Source organism: Astatotilapia calliptera, chromosome 4, assembly GCF_900246225.1.
Source record: "Astatotilapia calliptera chromosome 4, fAstCal1.2, whole genome shotgun sequence".
Taxonomy (NCBI): Eukaryota; Metazoa; Chordata; class Actinopteri; order Cichliformes; family Cichlidae; genus Astatotilapia; species Astatotilapia calliptera.
This window is the reverse complement of record NC_039305.1, coordinates 2939195-2958615: the sequence shown is the minus strand read 5'-3', so window position 1 is coordinate 2958615 and position 19421 is coordinate 2939195. Positions and strand designations below refer to the sequence as shown.

Genomic DNA, 19421 nt, shown 5'->3' with positions numbered 1-19421 from the left:
TGTAATGAGAAAGGCAACAGACAAGCCTCTATCAGTCCTGCAACACCTACTGACAGATAGCATTTGGAGAGTGGAGAAAAAGAAGCATTAGGGAAAGAGCGAACAAGCGTCACAGGAAGTAATACAGCAACACGAGCGTGAACGATGGCAAAGGACACGCTTGACCGGGAAAAACAATCCCTCTCTCCGAGGGTGCTGCACTTCAACATTTACCTATATGATACCTTCATGTTTGTGTATGTATGTGTGTAATTTTCTTTCCTCCAGAGATGCGCCTTGCAGAGTTTGACACTTTAACATTTCCCATCGAACCATCAATATTATGGCCTCAACAGGGGCGGCATTAAAGCCAGACATCTTTTGAAATATTGAGCAGCGATCGCAGCATTTTGGTTCGGTATCATAGCGCATTCATGACTCCCACTCGGAGATATTACACTCACATTTCTTCCACCTCCTTTGGGCAAACCCTTTCTCTTCCAGCCGCCATCGTTCCAGGGCAGATGTCCGTGGAAAATCTGTATCAGCGTGCGAGTCCCCGTAGCTACGTTTTGATGGCGGTGGAATGGGAAGGGGGCGGGGGGGGGGGGAATGCTGCCCGCGATGTGGTCAGAGGGCAGGGTTGGATCACGGGTAGCGACAGCAGATGCTCCGGGCGCCTCGTTCTACACAGAAGGGTTTTATAACCGCGCAGGTACCTACACGCCGAATACACCCACAGCCGGAGACGCTCCCACGGAGATACAAGCGCTGAGGGAAACACATTGGGACTGGGGCAGAGTAACACACCCACGCAAACTTTATATTTAGAGCGTCTATTTAAGTAGCACTTCTAAAAACACAGGCTCTTACCAAACGCTGGTAGGGGAAAAAAAAGACTACATAAAACATTCAACAGTCTGACATTTGGTTCAAATGGTGTTTGAGATGGCAATTCAAAGGAGGGCACTGATTTAACCCCTTTGTTTAAAGCGTCCACCTGGAAAAATTTTTTATAAATCCCCAAATTTAGTCAAATCTCTGAGCTCGATAGATAAGAGCGCGTCTCCTTATCTGGTCCAGTGGTAAAGCAGATATTCACGATTAACTTTAGCCCACTGGAAAGTATAATAGGCTAGTAAGAAATAAAAACACACTTATTAATTTCTATAAACATCTGAAGATGGAACAATTTCAGTTTGGAGAACCACTTGGTGCACGCGAAAGCCAGCCTGCACAACAATCAGCTCTAGAAACTGTAAAGTGGAGCTCTACCAAATTTGATGCAACACAATTGAACAAACAAATCCACTTTAGTGATTGTAGTAGTACTCGGTGGCCCCTTCAGTGATTGTGCTCTGCCTTGCAACACTAAAAAAAGAAAGCCTGTGGTTGCACTTTTGAAGCCGATAGGACCTGGAGCCAGAACAGGAGCCTTCAGGGAGAAACCACTGTGATGTCCATAGCCTCCAGGCACCTTTAGACTTGGACATTGACAGTATTGGGTGAAAAGAAATCATTAAGCTTACAGGAGACTAAAAGTCTAGAAATGGAGCTGTGGAGAAAGCCTCAATGGACCCTTAAATTAGCCACTAAATTTAAGACGTTCATACACAAATGCTTCCCAGAAGGGTTGAAACCTGCTTCCTTTGTTTGGTTCTTGATTAACTTGTTGATTAATTTTCATGTAACTGATCAATCTTTTAAAAACCGTCATATTCCTCGTTTGTCTCGAGCATCGGTCCAAAACACAAAAATATTAAAGCTCGAGAAGTCTTAATGAATCGATATGTCAGTTGTCACTTCAAACGCATTTATCCTCATTAGTTACATTAAAAATTTAAACATGTATGAGGAAAGGCAAGTGGCGTTATCCTTTCGAAATAAACAGCGGAGTGATTTATTGCTCAGATTGGGAAAAACACGAACGCCATCAGCTTGAGTTCGATGATCAAAGCCATCTCCGCGGCGATCGCGTTCGATGGTTTTTAAATGGTCTGAGGTTAGGGACAGGTGCGTCGATAAATGAGGTAGCTGCACCAATAATGTTTTAAAATCCAACACATTTCGGGCATTTTAGATGTTTCCAGTTACACACACGCACGTTCACACATTTCCTGACACCTTCTGGCCCGGCTGTGGTTTCTTACGCTCCATTCTAATATGATATGTGTGCGCAGGAGGCCGCTTTGGCCCAGTGCGTCTGACAGTATTGATGTACCATTTCTCACCCGCCGCTGCTAAATATGAGAGCATGGTAGTTGCAGTGTGAACCCCTGACCCCTCTGGGAGACACACCGGCATTCACAGTTGTGCGAAATAGGTCTCTGGTTCCCCGAATGCCTGTTTAGAGTAATGGTCAAAGGTATGCCTGCAGGAAGGGAACATTACTGGGCATGACCAATCTGCTCCCAAATGGAATACACTTTATGTCACTGCACCAATCTATGTAATTGACTTTGCGTTGGGGCTGAAGCCATTATGGTTAAGGGTGCTTCTTTTTCCTTTTTTCTTTTTAACAGAATGTCAGTGGAATCTGAAATGCACTCGGATGGCAGATTCTGAGAAAGATTGCTCTGGACGGATTTGAATTTTGGAACATTTTGGCCACGAATGTGTTCGACGGGGACCGTGCACTGTCTCATGTTTTCACACACAGTCCTCAGACTGCAAAGCGCTGCTGCCAGGGAGTATTCACTCGGTCTGTGGGACTGCGGTTAGGCCGCGGACAACAGGTGAATGCAATTAACAAGGCGGCGGAAGAGAGGAGCAGCAGTGCTCTGAACCCCGAGGACTGGATTTGAGAGCGTTCCTCTGACTAACTTAGCAGTGGCGTGATTACAGTATCGTGGTGCTGTGTAGCCTCGCATGTCTGCGTTACAAAAATGAAGTGAATTATCCAAAATGAAGTTTTATGGCAGAGCTCACTTCAACAAACACACACGATGGTGTGGATAGTTTAAGTAGCCCCAGTGAAATTATATATTGGTATATTCAATAACACTGCAATATGAAATTGTACCTGGCATGTTATAGAAATCTTGAAATAACAAAATATATAAAAACAAATGCACGTTTAAGAACATTAGTACTATTTTGCCGATCCTGTAAAACTGACGTGCGCTGAGCCCATAAGTATCAAAAGGTTCGTCTCGATAATTAAATACTTCACAAGCAGACATATTTCATATTTATAAATCCTGTGAATCAAGCATGTGTCTGTGTTTTGGGTAGTGCTCTTTTATGTGCACACATTTTTAACAGATGTATTCAAATGAAAACACCTTGCTCTGTTAAATCCCAGCTAATATAAGATTCAAAGAGCTCTTTGAATCCTATATTAGCTGGTCTAACAAAGGGAAGCGTACCTCTGTGTCATCTTGTGGTTTACCATATATATCGTTTAACACCAGCTGTTCTGGGGTTTATAAATAAGGACAAAGGGACACGTCATTAGAAAGGTTATTAAAATGATCACAGCTAATAACCCTTCAATGGTCACGTGCTCTGTGAGCCACCAGGTCCTCATCTAGCTCCAAGTGTTTGCCTACAGTTTAATTAATCGTTACAGGCTCGTCCTCGTCGACAGCTAAGCTAACCTGAAGCTAATAAAACATTGTGATGCTTTCATGTTTCTGTTATATACCGGTAAGTCCTCCAGTTAAATTTGGCATCGATTTCAAAGTTCTGTTAATCACATGTAACATATCTGCTTGGCTCAGTTTATGAAGTGGAGCTGCTGGGATCATATTCTGGCTGCAGTGGCGGCCACACTATTTTTTGTTTGTGATCATCACGTATATACAGCATGTAGGGACTTAGGGCTGTGCGATATGATCAAAATCTCATATCATAAGACATTTATCGTCCCGACAACGATATGTATCAGAAAAATGTTACATTTTCTGTAAATTCTGTGAATCTCGGGCAGCTCTGTGAAGTGTTTTCAGCTGGGCGTCGTGTACCTGGACTCGAGTGTTACATAAGTTAGAATTTTCTTTGTGAGTATTTATTACAGGGCGTGTTCTAAGGTTTATTTTTTAGCACCCGACGGCTCTTTTTAGCTTCTCGTCCGTAAACACTCTGCATACTATTTCACGTAATTATGTTTATTTTGAAAAATCTCAACAGGATCTTCAGCTTTATTTTGAAAGGTTTATGTGGAAAATAAACAAGCGGACGGCGGAGCCACGCGATGGTTTTACCGTCGTTGTTGCTAACGACAACACTTAAAAACAGTCGGTTGTCCGCCCGTAGTGTGGTTATATTACATTTAAGAGAGAGAGAGAACTTTGAAAACGCTGAAAAAATATTTCCGTAAACAAACGATAGCGTGATATCGTCACCCGATATATATCGTTATATCCAACAGCCCTATAGAGACCTATGCATATGTATGCATGTTTGTTTATTATTAATGTGTGGAGTTTGTCCCAGATGTGAAGCACAGTAACCGTGTGTCTGAAAAAGTGCTATTTGAATAAAATTATAATGACTCTTTCCCCTGGAAATCTAGAAACTGAAGCCCTAATAGTTTCTAACAGTGTGATATATTTGATATATACACGTCATGTAGGCAGGTGGAAAGCTTCTCAGCTTTTCTCCAGAGCATTTTTATTCCTGGTGAAGGATGTTTTGGGACGTAACTGAGGGTTCAAGGATGGAGGATGATAGATTTTGTTCAGATTGTAAAGCCCAAGAAACAGTCTTGTAATTTTAAACAGTGTACATATACAAACATTCCCCTCTGTTTCTGTTGCGTTCGTTTCCTTTCTCATTTAACTCGTTTCTAGCCGCTTAAAGACAAAGTGTCTGAATTCGTATATCTGCTGGTTGAGACATTAGTTTCTCCATGTACTTCCATGTAGTCACAAGCTTACATGCTCCGTGTTATATCATCCCCAAGAGCAACTCTTGCCGCCTCTGAATTTTTCATCATTGATCTGATGTGATTTCCATGCTTGGCCATCCCTCTGCCCTGTCAGCTCTCTCTCTATCGCAGCCTCGCTCGGCCTAGAGGGCTAACAGGGCGTGAGCCATCGCCCCCGTTTATTGTCTCCCACCATGGCTCGACCAAACCTTTCCCCATCTTCCACCCATACCACCTAGCAGTATCACGCACACGCGCTCCTCGATGTCTTTTAGCTGCAAGCGCACCAGACTTTTAGGTGAGAGGGTGGTAAAACGGTCAATGTATTGATGCTGACTGTCCGCTGCCATAAAGCTCAATCAACCCTCTCCTTCCCTGCCTTGTCAAAGCAGCCGGAGCAGCAGCGGCTCGGTGTGTATGTGTGTTATTGGTGTAGACAGCGTGACGTGGACGGTTGATATATGACAGTGGAGGAGGCAGAGTCGGTACCCCTCGGCTTTTGCTCTGCCTTCCCCAGTAGAAGCTTTCAAAATGCTCTAATATCTGGCCAGAGCTCAGTGAGCGATGGCCAGAGCCAACCTGCTGATCTTAGCACTGGGTGCATTAGTTTGCCATAAAGAAGCAGTGATTGTAAGACGCGGCAGGCGAAAACATATGAGGATGAATGACACCATATAAAAGCCAAGCTCTGTTTCAAAATCCATTAGAGAGGCAAGTGCCTCAGCTCCAAATGCAGCAAAAGCCAGGGCCCCACATCCTACCCCGGCATCCGATTGAAGCGCAGGTCGTAGCTCGTTCCTCCAGTTCCTCCCTTAACTGTCCGTTTAATCAAATTTTTAATCAATGTGTTAGTACCTGACAGCTCTGAGGGAAGAAATGGCATACTTCACTCGGTGCAGAATATCGGCATCCAAAGATAGGTGGGAGACGAATGCAGCTCATTTGGTGCTAAGAGTGAGCTTTTTTGGGTCTGTGTGTACAGGCTTCACTTTCTTCTCGATTTAATGTGTGCAGACATGTGTAATTGTGTGCGTGTTTTTCTTTGCTTCCGTGAAAGTTCCAGCCTCCCCGTGGCACTGCCTCCTAATTACTCAGATCTGCGCTCAAAGTGAAGAAATAATGAACGAGAGCTTTAATTATGCCTCCAGACAAAGGATCCCTGATGCCTCCGCAACACCGCTGGCACACTGAGATGGGTGAGGGCAGGTTAAACAGAAACCCTTTCCTCTCGGTGCAGAAAGCTGGTCAGCCTTGAATGCAGACCGAGGCTGCAACTTGACGTGGTGCTGTAAAGTGCAGATATGGGAGCGGAGGAATTAAAAAAAAAAAAAAAAAAAGACGAGCTACATACGTTTGTTATCTCTAACAGATATGACACAACCTTTAATTAGTGGGGATCCCTGAAGCTCTGGGCCTGAGATATAATCAGCGGACCTTTAGCAAGAGCACAACCCTCCCCTCTCTGGGTACCCTCGAGGCAGGCTGATCGAGGCGTCCTCATGCCCCCTCTTCTACAGCGGGGTTGGCTGGCACTCTGGAGATGCCAGATAATGAGGAAGCCTGTCAGAGGGGCACTTCAGCGGTGCCCCTCCAAAGGCCTCACTGCTTCTTAACAAAATCCACCAGCACCAAACACTGCTGCTTTGTTTTCCTCAGAGTGCGCCTCCAGAGGTCTTGGCTGCGTGTCCGGCAGGGTGGAGCGCCCCCCCGGAGAATGTGACACATCCCTGTATTTATTTTCATACGCATTTAGAATGACTGGATCGCTGAATAATATTGCATAATGCTCACGCTGACATGTTTGTGTTTTGTTCAGACTCTGGTGGTCGTCCTGATGGGGGAGCTGTGTCCATAGTGAAGCGCAGGGTGCAGTAGCAAAGTACATCTATTCAGCTGCTCTGCAGTCTAGAGATACTTGGCAAATGGTGCATTTGAGAGCAGACACACACCCACAGCTTTATATGCATAACCAACATTTCAGCTAAAAATATATAAAATATTCAGTTACTAAGAAATGAGAAAAAAAGATGAATTGTTCGGAACGGTGCCTTTTTAATTGAACTGATTTCTTTTTTTTTGGTTGTGATGTTTCAGTGAAAATTACCTGCAAAATATAAAATTGTTTTCTTTGCATATTAGGATTGCATTAGGAAAATATTTTATATGTGGCGGTGCACGGCTATATATATATATATATATATATATATATATATATATATATATATATATATATATATATATATATATATATATATATAAATAAAAAGGCTGTAAAACATTTGGCCCAAAAATCTGCAAAGTGTGACAATTTCAGACAAGTCATTAATTAACATTCACCGGTATTCCTGTGATAGCGGTGCCAGCGTTGCTACACTGCAGGCTCTTTAAAGCCAAGTTGTTTGGATCATAAAGAAGTAAAATGCTGTTGTTGTTTAGCTCTGTGCACATGCAGCGACAGTCGACCGAGTTAATGTAGGAAAACAGAAATTTGAAAAATCGACACGTCGAAATTCCACATATTTTTCCTAAAACATCTCAGCCTGTTCGTGTTTTTTTGTTCTTTTTTTAAATGAATGCATCATTAAATTTGAATGTTTTCAGTACTACTTGTACTTTTACACAGTAAAAAGTATTAGGTAAAACTCCTTACCTAATACTATCGGCCTGCTTTCTATCATTACACATTCTATCTGTCGGTGTATCTATCACGCTCGAGTGATGATAGCTTTAGTAATTAAGATCCCGGATTCATTCATGAATGAACGATTGAACGAGTTTACTTTTTCTTCATGATCTAATCATGATTAAGTGATGGTTTCAGCCAAACCCTGAATTGGAAGAGTCATTACACACTAACGATTTATACGTTACAGTGACTCGACAAATATACAATTACTTCCTGCTTTATAAAATATGTTTGAATATAAATTAAAAATGCAAAGTCAAGTGTAAAGTTGCAGATATCTTTGAATACCTTAATGCAGTATTTTGTACTTATTGATACTGGTCAGCGAAGTATGTGTCTTCCCCCACTGTCAGAGTGATGGAGTTAAGGGAAATAAACAGTCATCTCTTATGATGATTAGTGTGAGTGTGCTCTATTGATCAGCGGTCATACGATAAACAGCGGCGAACTGGAGTGCGCCGCCAATCGTTTGGGCCCCATTAGTCGCCGCTTGTATTGCCTTTGATTATTGCTGAGTGTGCTCCCAGTGCACGTGATGGCTTTTTACTGCAAGAACTGCTGCTTTCAACCTTTCTTGGAGGAGCACATTAACGTAGCGCCGGCACAAAAGACAAACACGGGCTCATATACAAAGACAGAGGAGATGCTTTTGAAGGAGATTGAACACACATTTTAAAGCTCGCATTGCCCGAAACGAGCCCAGAGCGGAGACTCGACAGAAATGTGCACACACCTGCAAAATCCCGCGCGCCTGCTGACTTAATGACAATCAAACACAAGTCCGGACTCAGAGGGTAAATCGTGGTCTTTAAGAGGACGGTAACAGAGGCGGGCAAAGACGTGACAGAGGCGACGGTGACAGTGATGATGATGGTGATTGTGGTAATAATCATTACGCTGATTATTACGGGCCTGCCACAGCAATGTGGTGATTGCACTTGAAGGAAGAAATGGAGGAAGACAAAGGGTGATGGTGACAAAACTGATCGTGATGATTAAGATCACTTTTTTTTTTCTTTTTGTGATCAACTATGAGCCGTTCGCTGCAGTTGTTGATCTTTCTTTAATTGGCAGAGCAGCAGTGTGTGGAGTTAACTGAGGATATCTCTGCTGTTTGAGGGCTTTGATTTCACATGACATAAAGAAAAGGCACCGTTGAGAACATTCCAGAAACTCCCTTTGAAGGGAGTGATCTGGCAGTGCTCATTTGAATTATTAACTGGGTGAGACAGACAGATACAGAAAAAAGAAAGACAAAAAAAAAAGGAGCCAAAAAGCAAGAGATGGAAAACGCATAGAGGAGGGACGGAGAGATGGATCCCCATCTGTAGCAGGCGATGCCAAACTGTTAATCCTAAAGCACGCCCAGATATCAGCGAGGACTGGTCTTTGCATCAAACAGTCAGGCCAATTATACAGACAAAGCGTGTATATTGGTAATGAAGATGACTACCAATAAAGGTGAGTGCTTATTTCATTTAATGATTTTTCTATTATTTCGTTTTTCTCTTTGAAGTTAGCGAAATACACGACCGAATATGTAATTACAGGTCAACTATCCCCCTGTGGCTGCTTGGAATTATTTAATCTGCAGAGGGAGTGTCCCAGAGAGAGTTAATTCTCCTCTGCCGCCGTGTTGTGTCTCCCACAGCAGGACCCAATTATTACTGTCATTACGGCCACAACGCCAAACCTAGAAGGTGACACATCAGGTAATGTACGTGCAGAAAAATGGGAATAGCAGAACTTTGTAGATCTACATATGCATTGTGTAGATCAGAGCATTAAGCAAGCAGAGCTGCTTCTTAGCATGAAATGGGCATGAACAAAAATACATGCTGATTATAACAATACAACTCAATAACTGGGTGAAACTTTAGTAGAAAGAGGCACACATGTTATAGCTAGGTCTGCTCCAGACTCACTAATTTGTCTGTTGAGAAAAAAATCTAAAATTTGTTCCTTTATTTATTTATTGGACAAAATAAAGGAACATTTACTCAGATAATGGTAAGCAGTCTTATTGTTTTAAAAATAATAATATAAAAATAGCCGTCTATTGTTGCGTAGGGTTTGTGAAATTGCTGTGGAGGGTTCTGGGTTGATAATGCGTTGTTGTATGTTGGTATTATATTCACAGTTCTTTTGGTCATGTTGGGTTTTCTCTACCTTCGTGTTGGTCGAGTGAAGCAGTGACACCACGGGTGCAGCGGGTAGCTGTTTCAATGACCACCCCCCATGTTGACCCTGAAAAAAATCTAGACAATTCTTATACATATATCTACTGATTGAATCGCCTTCTATGATTTCCATTTTCAAGTCTTCGTCCGTACAATGACGTGTTTTAGCGTTCGCTCGGACAGTTTGCATTAACTTTTTAAAAGTTCTTTGAAAGTTCAAAACGCTGCTGTTACTTTGCTCTAGCCTGTCTCGTTAACTGGTAACCTTTACTGTTCGGACCGACTCTGCCGCGATGAAGACGAGGCAGGAAGAGAAAGTGCCACAATGCTACATGAACTGGACCTTTATTTCCTTTCTTATAGGGCACCCAACACGCTACACAACAATCAGATAACTGTTACACTGAAACTCAGGCATCTCTAAACACTTTGCAGCTGATTACAATCACTTAATCACCTCTATTAGCATGCACTTCACAATGCTGCAGCAAAGTGCTGGTAATGTTACATCTTACACCCTCAGTCACTCACTTTCTGCTACACCGGACCTGCGCTACACACAAATGATCCACAAGGCCATCTTCTTTGAAAGCAAAGCTTTGGCCGGTACTTCTAAATGAAGAGAATCACTGCACCTCAGATTCAGCTTCTCATTAGTCAACCACGAGCACAGAACGTTCTGTCTTGTGGATAAACGAATGCTCGACTCATAGAATTAGAGTCGGATCAATTGATGCTTCGAATCATTGATTTTCAGCATTGACAGCCTTAAGCCTGATCCGTGCTCGTCACCTTTTTCCAATACAGTTCCGGGCCTTCACATGAAGGCAGCATCCCTCATGTTATCCATGTCTAAGGAACTCCTATTGTCTTCTGTTGAAAATCCAAAGCTATGAGCATAACAGTCGATCTCAACAAGAACCCAAAAGACAAAAATCAAGTAAAGAGTTTAATAGTTTAATGTCAGTCTGGATCATACTACATCCATGCCTTAAATTTCTCCAGAGGTTCATGAATATTTGGAATAAGGTTAAGCTGAATTAGCAAAGTTAAGTTATTCGTGATTGATCCTTGTAGGGAAATTGCATTAAACCCATTCTCGGTATTGGGATTAAGAACCAGCATCAGTTCTAGGCATGTGCACTGGTCAAAGCCCCTTTGGAGAATCTAACCTTGCATGTTATTAATGGCAGGAATAACGTACATTCACAGAGAGAACATTATTAGACAAATTTCTAAATATATCAAATGTTTTGGATGACGTTCTCGAGAGTAAACACATCTGGCCAAACCCAGTCGATGACCCGAGTTCTGCCTTTCTCTGCTGAAACATCAAGGGTCTGAATCCAGGGCTGCGTTGGATAACATTCAAGCTGGATTTCTTGCTTTTCCCCCCTCTGACTTCGATCTCTATACCCAACTGGTGCCCGTGATGTAATGAATACATCTTGTGCATTCTCTTTGTCTGCTTCTTTTAAAGCAGTATCAAAGAGAATTAATCAGAAAAATACATTAAAAGGAAGCTCGAAGTTGTTTTTCTTGTACAGTTTAGCGTGCTCTACAGTACATGCTTGGCTGAATGCATGTTTACAGCTGAGTAGATGAAGAGGGATGTCACGACTGGGCCTAATCACAGCCTGTTTTTGTGTAAATGCACTTTCCCCTGGCTTTACGGATAGATCTGCTATACGTGCCGTGCGGTTTATGTCCTTGAGCGCGCGCGCACGCACAGGCGGAGGAGAGGGAGGTGCTGCCCGACCACCGAGGGGGGTGTGTGTTTATGTGTGCTTTTGCGGGATGGGGGGGCCGCAATTAAAAGGCAGCATGCAGTGTCCCACGAGGTGCTAATGCCCAGGATCAGCTGTTCTAATGTCATTCACATCCCCTCTGCTATTCAGCCAGCCCGTTTGATGTATGAATCCACCAGGGACTTCATCAGTACCCCCCCCCCCCCCCTTTCATTCTACCAGCACCTCTTTCATACCCCCACCCTAACCTACCCAACCCCCTGTCGGCTCTTCAACCCCTCCTCCTCCTCCCGAGCTTGCACAGAACCTCCCCTTCTGTGTCTGAATGCTTATGTTGGCTTTTATCGCACACAAAGTAAACAGAGTCGCGCCAGGGATAGTGAGCGAGAGAAAAGGGGAGAGAGAGAGATCGGCAGAGACCGAGAGAGAGAGAGAGCGAGCGTGAGAGAGAGAGAGTGCAATAGTGATAAACGTGGAACATGCACATTGTCTGCGCACCGCTCGCCTCCCTGCTACATCTTCAATAGCGACACAAAAGCCAGCAAAAGGGAAATTTAAAAGGCAAGAGGAGGCAGAGGAAGGGAACTGATCCGAGGAGGGAGAGAGAGAGAGAGAGTGAGTAAGTGAGTGGGAGCGAGCGAGCCAGAGAAAGAGAGAGAGAGAGAGAAGAAGGAGAGAGTAGAGCAAAAGGATCTCCCTGCTAAATGCGCAAAGCGTCCCGTCACCCCACGCTGAGCTCCATGGCCAACTCCGGCTGCCTCCTGCTCTCCGGCTCCGGGATGCTACCTCACTCGCTCCAGTGTCCCCCTGCCTTCCTCTACCTGCCCGAGGTAAGACTGAACGATGCTCGCTTTGTCGACCCTCGCTCTCTCTCCTCTCCCTCGCTCTGCATCCCTTTTCGTCTCTCCGTGCGCTCCTCGGCAGCACGTGACGGCATCGCGCTCGCTTTGTGCTGTTACTCAGAGTACTTTCACCCGCCTAACCCTTGACCCTCAGCCTGCCTTTGAGGAGTAGAAAGAGGGGGGCAGGAGGCGGAGGTGGAGCGGGGATCACCTCCTTTAATTCTACCCTCTGAACCGTCCCGCTCTTCATCGCCTCCCGTCTTCCTCTTCTCTCTCCAGTGCCTCCCTTTTTTTGAGTGAAATTAAAGCAGTGAATTAGCGATCGCTGTGACGTGGGAGCACGCAGCGTTTGTGTACAACAGTCGCTTCATGACTCATTGTGCTTGGAAATGTTTTCTCGGTCAGTCTGTTGTGCTCTGTCACTTCTGTGCTGCAAAGATGAGGCAATTTTACAGTTAGTTGTGTTTTTAAATGGGAAAATTCCTTTTAAAAAATTGCTTCTTTATCTCAGATTTTTTTATGCAAGTAGATGCCAACTTTTTCTGTAGCTGACTGCAAAAAACACTCCTCGTTTATCTACATGTGGTAGTTGTGCATGTGTTACCCAGTCTGATCCCTGCCTGTGTTTGCTAAAATCACATGAATCTTCAAGACACGAATTTAAATTTTAACCCTGAATTTAGGAAGTTAAAGCTTCGAGGGCTTTGAGGAGTAACGAACAAAGCAGTGATGACACGAGATCGCTCCTATTTGAATTATTATTACAATGTGTGCAGTTTATTTTTGTTATGAGCTTCAAAAAGAAAAAGTCCACATTTCTTGGTCATCTCCTTTTTTGGACTATCCTTGCCGTATAATCCTTTGATTTCATGTGGTTACGGGCAACAGAAAATCTCTATTTGTTTAAAACACACATTAAGGTTTAAACTAAAACTGCTCTCACCGTGAGATTTGTTTAAATTTAACAAAGCAAGCGCCTCGTTCTTCACCCCTTAATTTTTCTCATAGTGGCAACACTTTGAATAATTATATCTCTCAGCAAATTAACATTGATTTTTTCCTTTTTGTGCGTGTGCGCGAGTGTGTTTGCCATCCTCCTTTGGAAATTGATTCTGTCACTGATCCCCTTGTTTTGTGAAACCTGAAGACTGCAATCTTCTGAAGGGAGGTGAAAAAATCAACAACAAGGTGACTCTTAAGAGCCCGTGCGCCTGTCTATCTGCTGAATAATTCACATGTTTTAATTCAGCGAGTTGGGGGCGGGAGCGCTGTTAGTGGTGGGGTGATGGGTGCGTGGGGGGGGGGTTGGTGTCGAGCGTCCAATTCTGTTTTTACTACCGGCACCATGTGTTGCTGTAAACAGAGTGTGTTACTGCAGTGATTGAGGGGAAATAACGACACCGGAAAATCCTGCTTTCAATCTCCCGTTTTGAGCCGTATTCCTCCCACTTTCTCCCCAACGCCATCACGGTAATGGCCCTCACCACCTCCCACCCATCTGTCCAGAGTGGGCACACCCCACCAGCCGGGCTGTGATTGGGAGGGAGGGGGGGGGGGGGGGGGGAGTAGTGGGGGGTGCAGGGCATGTGGACAGCCAGGTGTCATCAGCACACGCAAACTGTGGAGGAAGCCAAAGCCGCCTCCAAAAACTCGAATAATGGTTGAATGTTCGTTATCGCTTATTGCAAATTTGAGGGGACAAAAACGCTTTGAAGACCACAACCTTAAATGTCTTGATTCGACACGTGGATCCTTCTGAGCGCCTTTCCACAAGCGAGCACGATGTAACGCGAGCGAGTTTAGGTGCATCTACCTTCCACTACATCCTGTTACCTCCAAATCCTCGGGACGAGCCTCTGGAGCGCGTGTGTGCGCGCGTGTGTTTTGGTCCACAGTGGATTCCTTTAAAGTCCAAGTCAGAGCTGAAATTGAAACTTCCTGTGTGCTATTTTCATGAAACATCCCCCCTTTTGTTTCAAATCCCTTTAATGTATCAGCAGCTTTTGTTCCTTTTTTCTTTTCTGTTTATTTCTTTTTTTCCTCCTTCTTTGCGGTAAATCCTCGCCCTGCAGCGCTGTGAGAGGAAGCAACCCTCTGAGTCACACTGTGGCCAGCGTCTCTCCCCCACATCACCCATCCTTCGTAGCATGCCGCCTGTGTTCCCCCGCCTTTCCCCTCTCCTCCTCCTCCCCCCGCCGCCGACACTCTCCCGCTTCCTCCCGTTCGCCACAGTGCAGAGCTGCAGCATCGGCTCGTGTAAGATGACAGCCAGCGAACAGAAGGGGAATAGATTGAGGTGATAGCCTCTGCCTCACAGTTTGTTTGCATTTCAAATAAGACACTGTATTAAGTTGGGCTCCGAACAGCTTTGCTTATTATGTGTGAACATGGTGCTGCATGATATCACAGGAAGACAGGAGTTTATTACATAAAAGATTAGCAAAGCATACCTTGCCTTTATTTGTGTGCAGCAGTGTTTGGGTGTGTGTTCTCAGGCAGCTTGCTTTGATGCTCTTTGTAGTCGGCTGCGGTGCATATAAATCCCGGCTAAATGTTTGTTTTCATTAACACAAGGAGAGACTCCCTGCGGTGTGGTGGGAGAACTGTGGGCTTCTGATTACACACGCGCGCGCACAAAAAGTGGCAGTATCACACCACCGCTGAAGGGCCTTTCCTCCTCCGCGACACGGGGAGAGTTTCTCCGCCACACGGGGTGCCGGCTTCATCCTTCCGCAGGATGATGTCACTTTTCCTCTACCCTCAATTTGTATTGTAGGGGCTCGTTTCGTGAGTTATGGCGCTGGATATTGAAGGAGTTATGAATTACAGTGTGGTGAGACTTTTATGGGATGCAGTGCTCACCGCTGTAGGCCCGTATTAAAGTATAAATATATTTATGGTACAAGCTGAAGCTAACGGGGGTAGCTCAGGTTTGCTGGTGGTAGTTAGTAGCTGTCTTCAGAGTCATAAAAACATGGCATCTCATGGATTTTCTATTTACCAGGCGCTGGGTGGGCATATGGCGACGCTCGTAAATGTAGCTCTATTATCTAAGACGTGCTGTTGGGCGGGAAGCTCGGCGTCACTTATGTCTAAAGAGGAAAAAAGCAGCCGTTCTTATTGTCTTGATGTCACATCTCTCTCCAGTCTTTGCCTCAGACTTATCTCGAGATCTCCCGTGTTCTAAAAATGTCTTCCTTTGATTTGTAATTGGATTTTCTATTGTGGCATTCCACTCTGCCGGTGTCTATTGTTATTGTTGCATCTATTGATTTCTTTTTTGTGGCTTCTTCGGGCCGGGTGTTTTGAATTTCCCCCTTAACTGTACACGGCTTTGGTATCGCTCTAAACGGTTAGGTCACCTCGAAGAGGCGATCCTTTCATGTCGGTGGATCCTGCGAGGAATTGCCCGGGCTCTCTGGTTTCAGCGGCCTCCTCCTCCTCCTCCTCTCCTCTTCCTACTCACGCTGATCTCTTTTTACGCCTGCACTGGTACCGACTCTCTCCTTGCTCTCTCACACACACACTCACACACTGATAAATCTGGTTAAAGGCGAGGAATGCAGAGAGGAGAGTAGTGGGAATACTCGTGACACACTTCCCCCCTCAGTTCGGGCCTTGATGCTGCCTCCCAAAGCGCCACTATTCAGGGGGACTTTAGATATCGAAGGATTCAGGTTGGTGGTCTCTCGGGGACGGGCTAATGTGCACCGTGCAGAGACGGCTCCTTCCTGGGGGATAATTATTGTAGGCCAAGCTGTACTATTGACAGCTGTAAATGGAGATGCTGTCTGTAACTGGGGAGGACTAATAGGTTTTTGTCTCTACGTGGGCTCTCGTTAGGCCCGTGTGGGCACATTGGAGACGAGTCTGAGAAGTGAGTCAAGGCCAATGGGACTCGGCGGGCCTGCCACCTCCCCCACGACATCTTGGGGGGAAAAGGGGTTAAAACACAACAGCCGTGGCTCTTAATGGCAACGAATCATATTATTTGTCCTTAATATTCCTTATTATTAATCTAGCTTTTTGTTTGTGTTTTCCCCTTTGCTCCCATAACCCCACTGAAAATGGCCCCCGGACTAATTTGTTGAAAGATGTCCACCTTCAGAATCGCTGTGACCCAACTCCTCTCGTGTAAAAGCCTAGAAAGATGGACGAACGCGTCGTCGGTTTTAATCTTTTAGGAAAACCGTTAACAAGAAGAAAAGCACAAAAAACACCTGCAAGCCAAACCCAGATGTTGTGATTAGGGATCTGCTTTCACCGGCTATCTGATTCTCATTTGTTGTGTTTCTATAGATAAACTGTGTATTTGAAATATTCCATTATATCACAAGGCGACGCCAGCTTTGTTGTTTTTCAGTTTTAGCTGAGCACAATTCACTCAGATTCAATCAGGCACAAATCAAAAAAACTTTAAACCCAATTTCATGGGCTCTAGAATATACCTCTCAATATGTTCAGTGTTTTGGTGTGAAATCATTCAGAGTCTTTCTCTCGCCGCTGTTCAGCTGTTTTGTCCCTTAAACAGCTGATTCATAGCAGCATAACAAAGGCGGAGGGACTGATTGAAATGTTTTCTCACTTTTCTCTGCCCCGGAGGAGAATTGTAAATCACAGCTCAGTCGTTTATTTTGAAATTTCATTTGGTGTGTGAGCGAGTGCTGCCTTGTTCTTCACAGAGACTTCACAGTCAGGCTGTGTGTGTGTGTGTGTGTGTGTGTGTGTGTGTGTGTGTGTGTGTGTGTGTGTGTGTGTGTGTGTGTGTGTGCTTTTCTTAAGGCTACCCACCGTCTTACTCCACTAGACCTTTGTAAATGGAACAAAATTAAATTTGTTCCCTGTATAGAAGAATGGCACAAACAGTGCAATAGGTTTACTCACCAACAAAGACTTCTCCACTGGGAGTCTGACTGTATTTTTAATGCGAACGTACATATTTGAGCTGACATATCTCTATTTATTTGCCTCCCCGTGAGGAACTGTTGTCATCTGTAGGTGGATGGTGCAGGGCTCTGCGTGCGCGGGGCCGTGCAGCGCATCGATAAATGTGTATTTACATTTTGCCAATAATGCTAAATATCTCCCAGTCATTAATGGTGAGCGTTAGCTTGGAGTGCTCTGGACCTGTAGTGTCAGTAAATTAGCATTCACGGCGCCGCTCATGCTAATATACTCAACTTCTGGAAAACAAAGCTGCAGTCGCAAATGTCCTCACCTCGCAATAATTAGCCGTCGCTTTTTTTCTTTCCTTTTTTTTTTAGACGGAGGCAAATATCTAATGAAGCTTTTAATTAACATCTGTGCTAAACATTTACTGGTGTGCATTGCACAGAAATGAGGAAATATGACACCACAGGTGGTGTTTTCTGTGCTACCTGCTAATGCAACGTGAAAAACTCACCGCCCTTTGGATGTTGTCTAAACTCTGAGATTTTCTCTTGATTCTTGTTACCGTAGAAAGACACAGAGGTTAGAATAAAGGCTGCCGGTTGCTCTGCTGCTCTACTGCAGTATTTCCCACCCAGGCCACTTAATACAGCGCAGGAATCTCAGCCTCTCGGTTCTCCCGAGTGCTCCTTCAGGCCAAAGCGAGCCTGAGCAGGTGGAGGAGACGCCGAGAGGGAGAAAGACAAGACGCACAACACGACGCCTCCCTGTCTTTACACTGCAGGAGCTCTAACTACATCACTCTCTCTCACACACACACACACACACCAGCTCATACAGTCAGAGCAGCATGAAGACAGGGGGATAACCTCGCAGTAGAAACTGTTTGCAGCCTCTTTTTTTATCCCTGAGAATAAAACCTGACCTGAGGTTTTTCTATTTCTACAAATGGCACGCTAAAATGCTTAAGCAGCCAGACCAGCTTGAGTCCAATTATTTCTTTACTGCAGTATCTTAGCCAGCTGTGATTATTATGTTTATAATGTGGTGTCACTCTCACACTGTCCTTCAAGCATTCTCCTCGCGGCGGGATCCTCTCAAATGAGACGTATTACCCTGTGTGCTGAGTTAACAGAGTGGCCGTACGAGTGAGAGCGGAAAGAAGAAAAAAAAGCCATCACAAGCCATTAAAAGCACTGCACCTTTTTATCACCAGCAGCTTAATGGCAGTGGTGAACAGCAAAGCATTATTACAGTTCTCCTTGTGCTCCTGCAAGCGTGTTTTCGCCACTGCCAGAAGGCACGCCGACAAATAGATCTCCAGACAAACGCTCAAATTTTGTTTTTCAAAAGGTCATTATCCGTCTTCGTCGGAGCAGCGAGCACGATGCACGGGAGCCAAGTTTGGGGAAATGATTCCTCACGTCAGGAAGAAGTTTCTCTCCCCTCGCCGCCTCCTCCCGGTCTCAGCGTTTCATTTTTAAAGGATGCACTCGTGCTGCTGTTTTTGACTACTAAGAGGCACCCTGGGTCACCCGCTAAAGAAGATCAATATTTGAACTATGCTGTTGTGGGTCAGCATGTACGCGTGTATAAAATTAAATGGGCCTTGAAATTGATTTCAAGTTCTCCTTGAAAAAGTCTACAGGTATTCTGAAACGAAACCAAGATGCCGCAGAGGGGAGCTGACCTCCGCTCAGGCAGGCTGGTAATTGTTTTTGTTTCCCCAAATTAAATGAGCCCTTTTATTATCATTATTATTATTATTATTATTTCTGGGATGCAGAGCTGGACATCTGAAATTGCCGGTTATGGCACGCTGGTTTTTAGAGACCTGAAGTCATATAAAGTAATGGCCGGGGTTCCTCCACCGGCTACTCCTTTTTACCACTGCGATACGAACGACTGTGGGATGGACTTTAAAATAAAAAATGGGACCTTTTGCTTTAGTTAATCTCAGCTCTGCACTGCGTGAGCAGTAGGAGAGAAGAAAACGTTGTTTTGCCTCTTTCCTCGCAGGCAGCCAAACAGGTATCTCGCTGATTACTCTGCTTCTGCTTTGGGTAATCGGTAAGAAAGGAGAGAAGCTCATGTAATTTACCTCAAATCAGAGCCGCCCTCCCTCCTCCTCCTCTTCCTCCTCCTCGCTTTTCCTCTCCTTAGATGGAGAGTCTAAATATCACTGCTTTTTCTCGCAGCACTTTGTTAGTGGAGCACGCCTCTGTG

At 44.6% G+C, this 19421-nt stretch overlaps 1 protein-coding gene across 11 annotated transcripts in view; it reads left to right on the top strand.

Moving 5' to 3' along the window:
• LOC113020226 (RNA binding protein fox-1 homolog 3) overlaps window positions 1–19421 on the top strand; it is a 421260-nt gene that overhangs the window by 315414 nt on the left and 86425 nt on the right. The window contains exon 1 of one of the 11 annotated variants that reach the window (XM_026164004.1): window positions 7165–12293. The exons of the other annotated variants lie outside the window; for them this stretch is intronic. Within the exon in view, the coding sequence (XP_026019789.1) occupies window positions 12168–12293 (126 nt within the window). The 5' untranslated portion in view covers window positions 7165–12167. Of the gene's footprint in view, window positions 1–7164; window positions 12294–19421 lie in introns of those variants that run through there. 11 annotated transcript variants of the gene reach the window in all.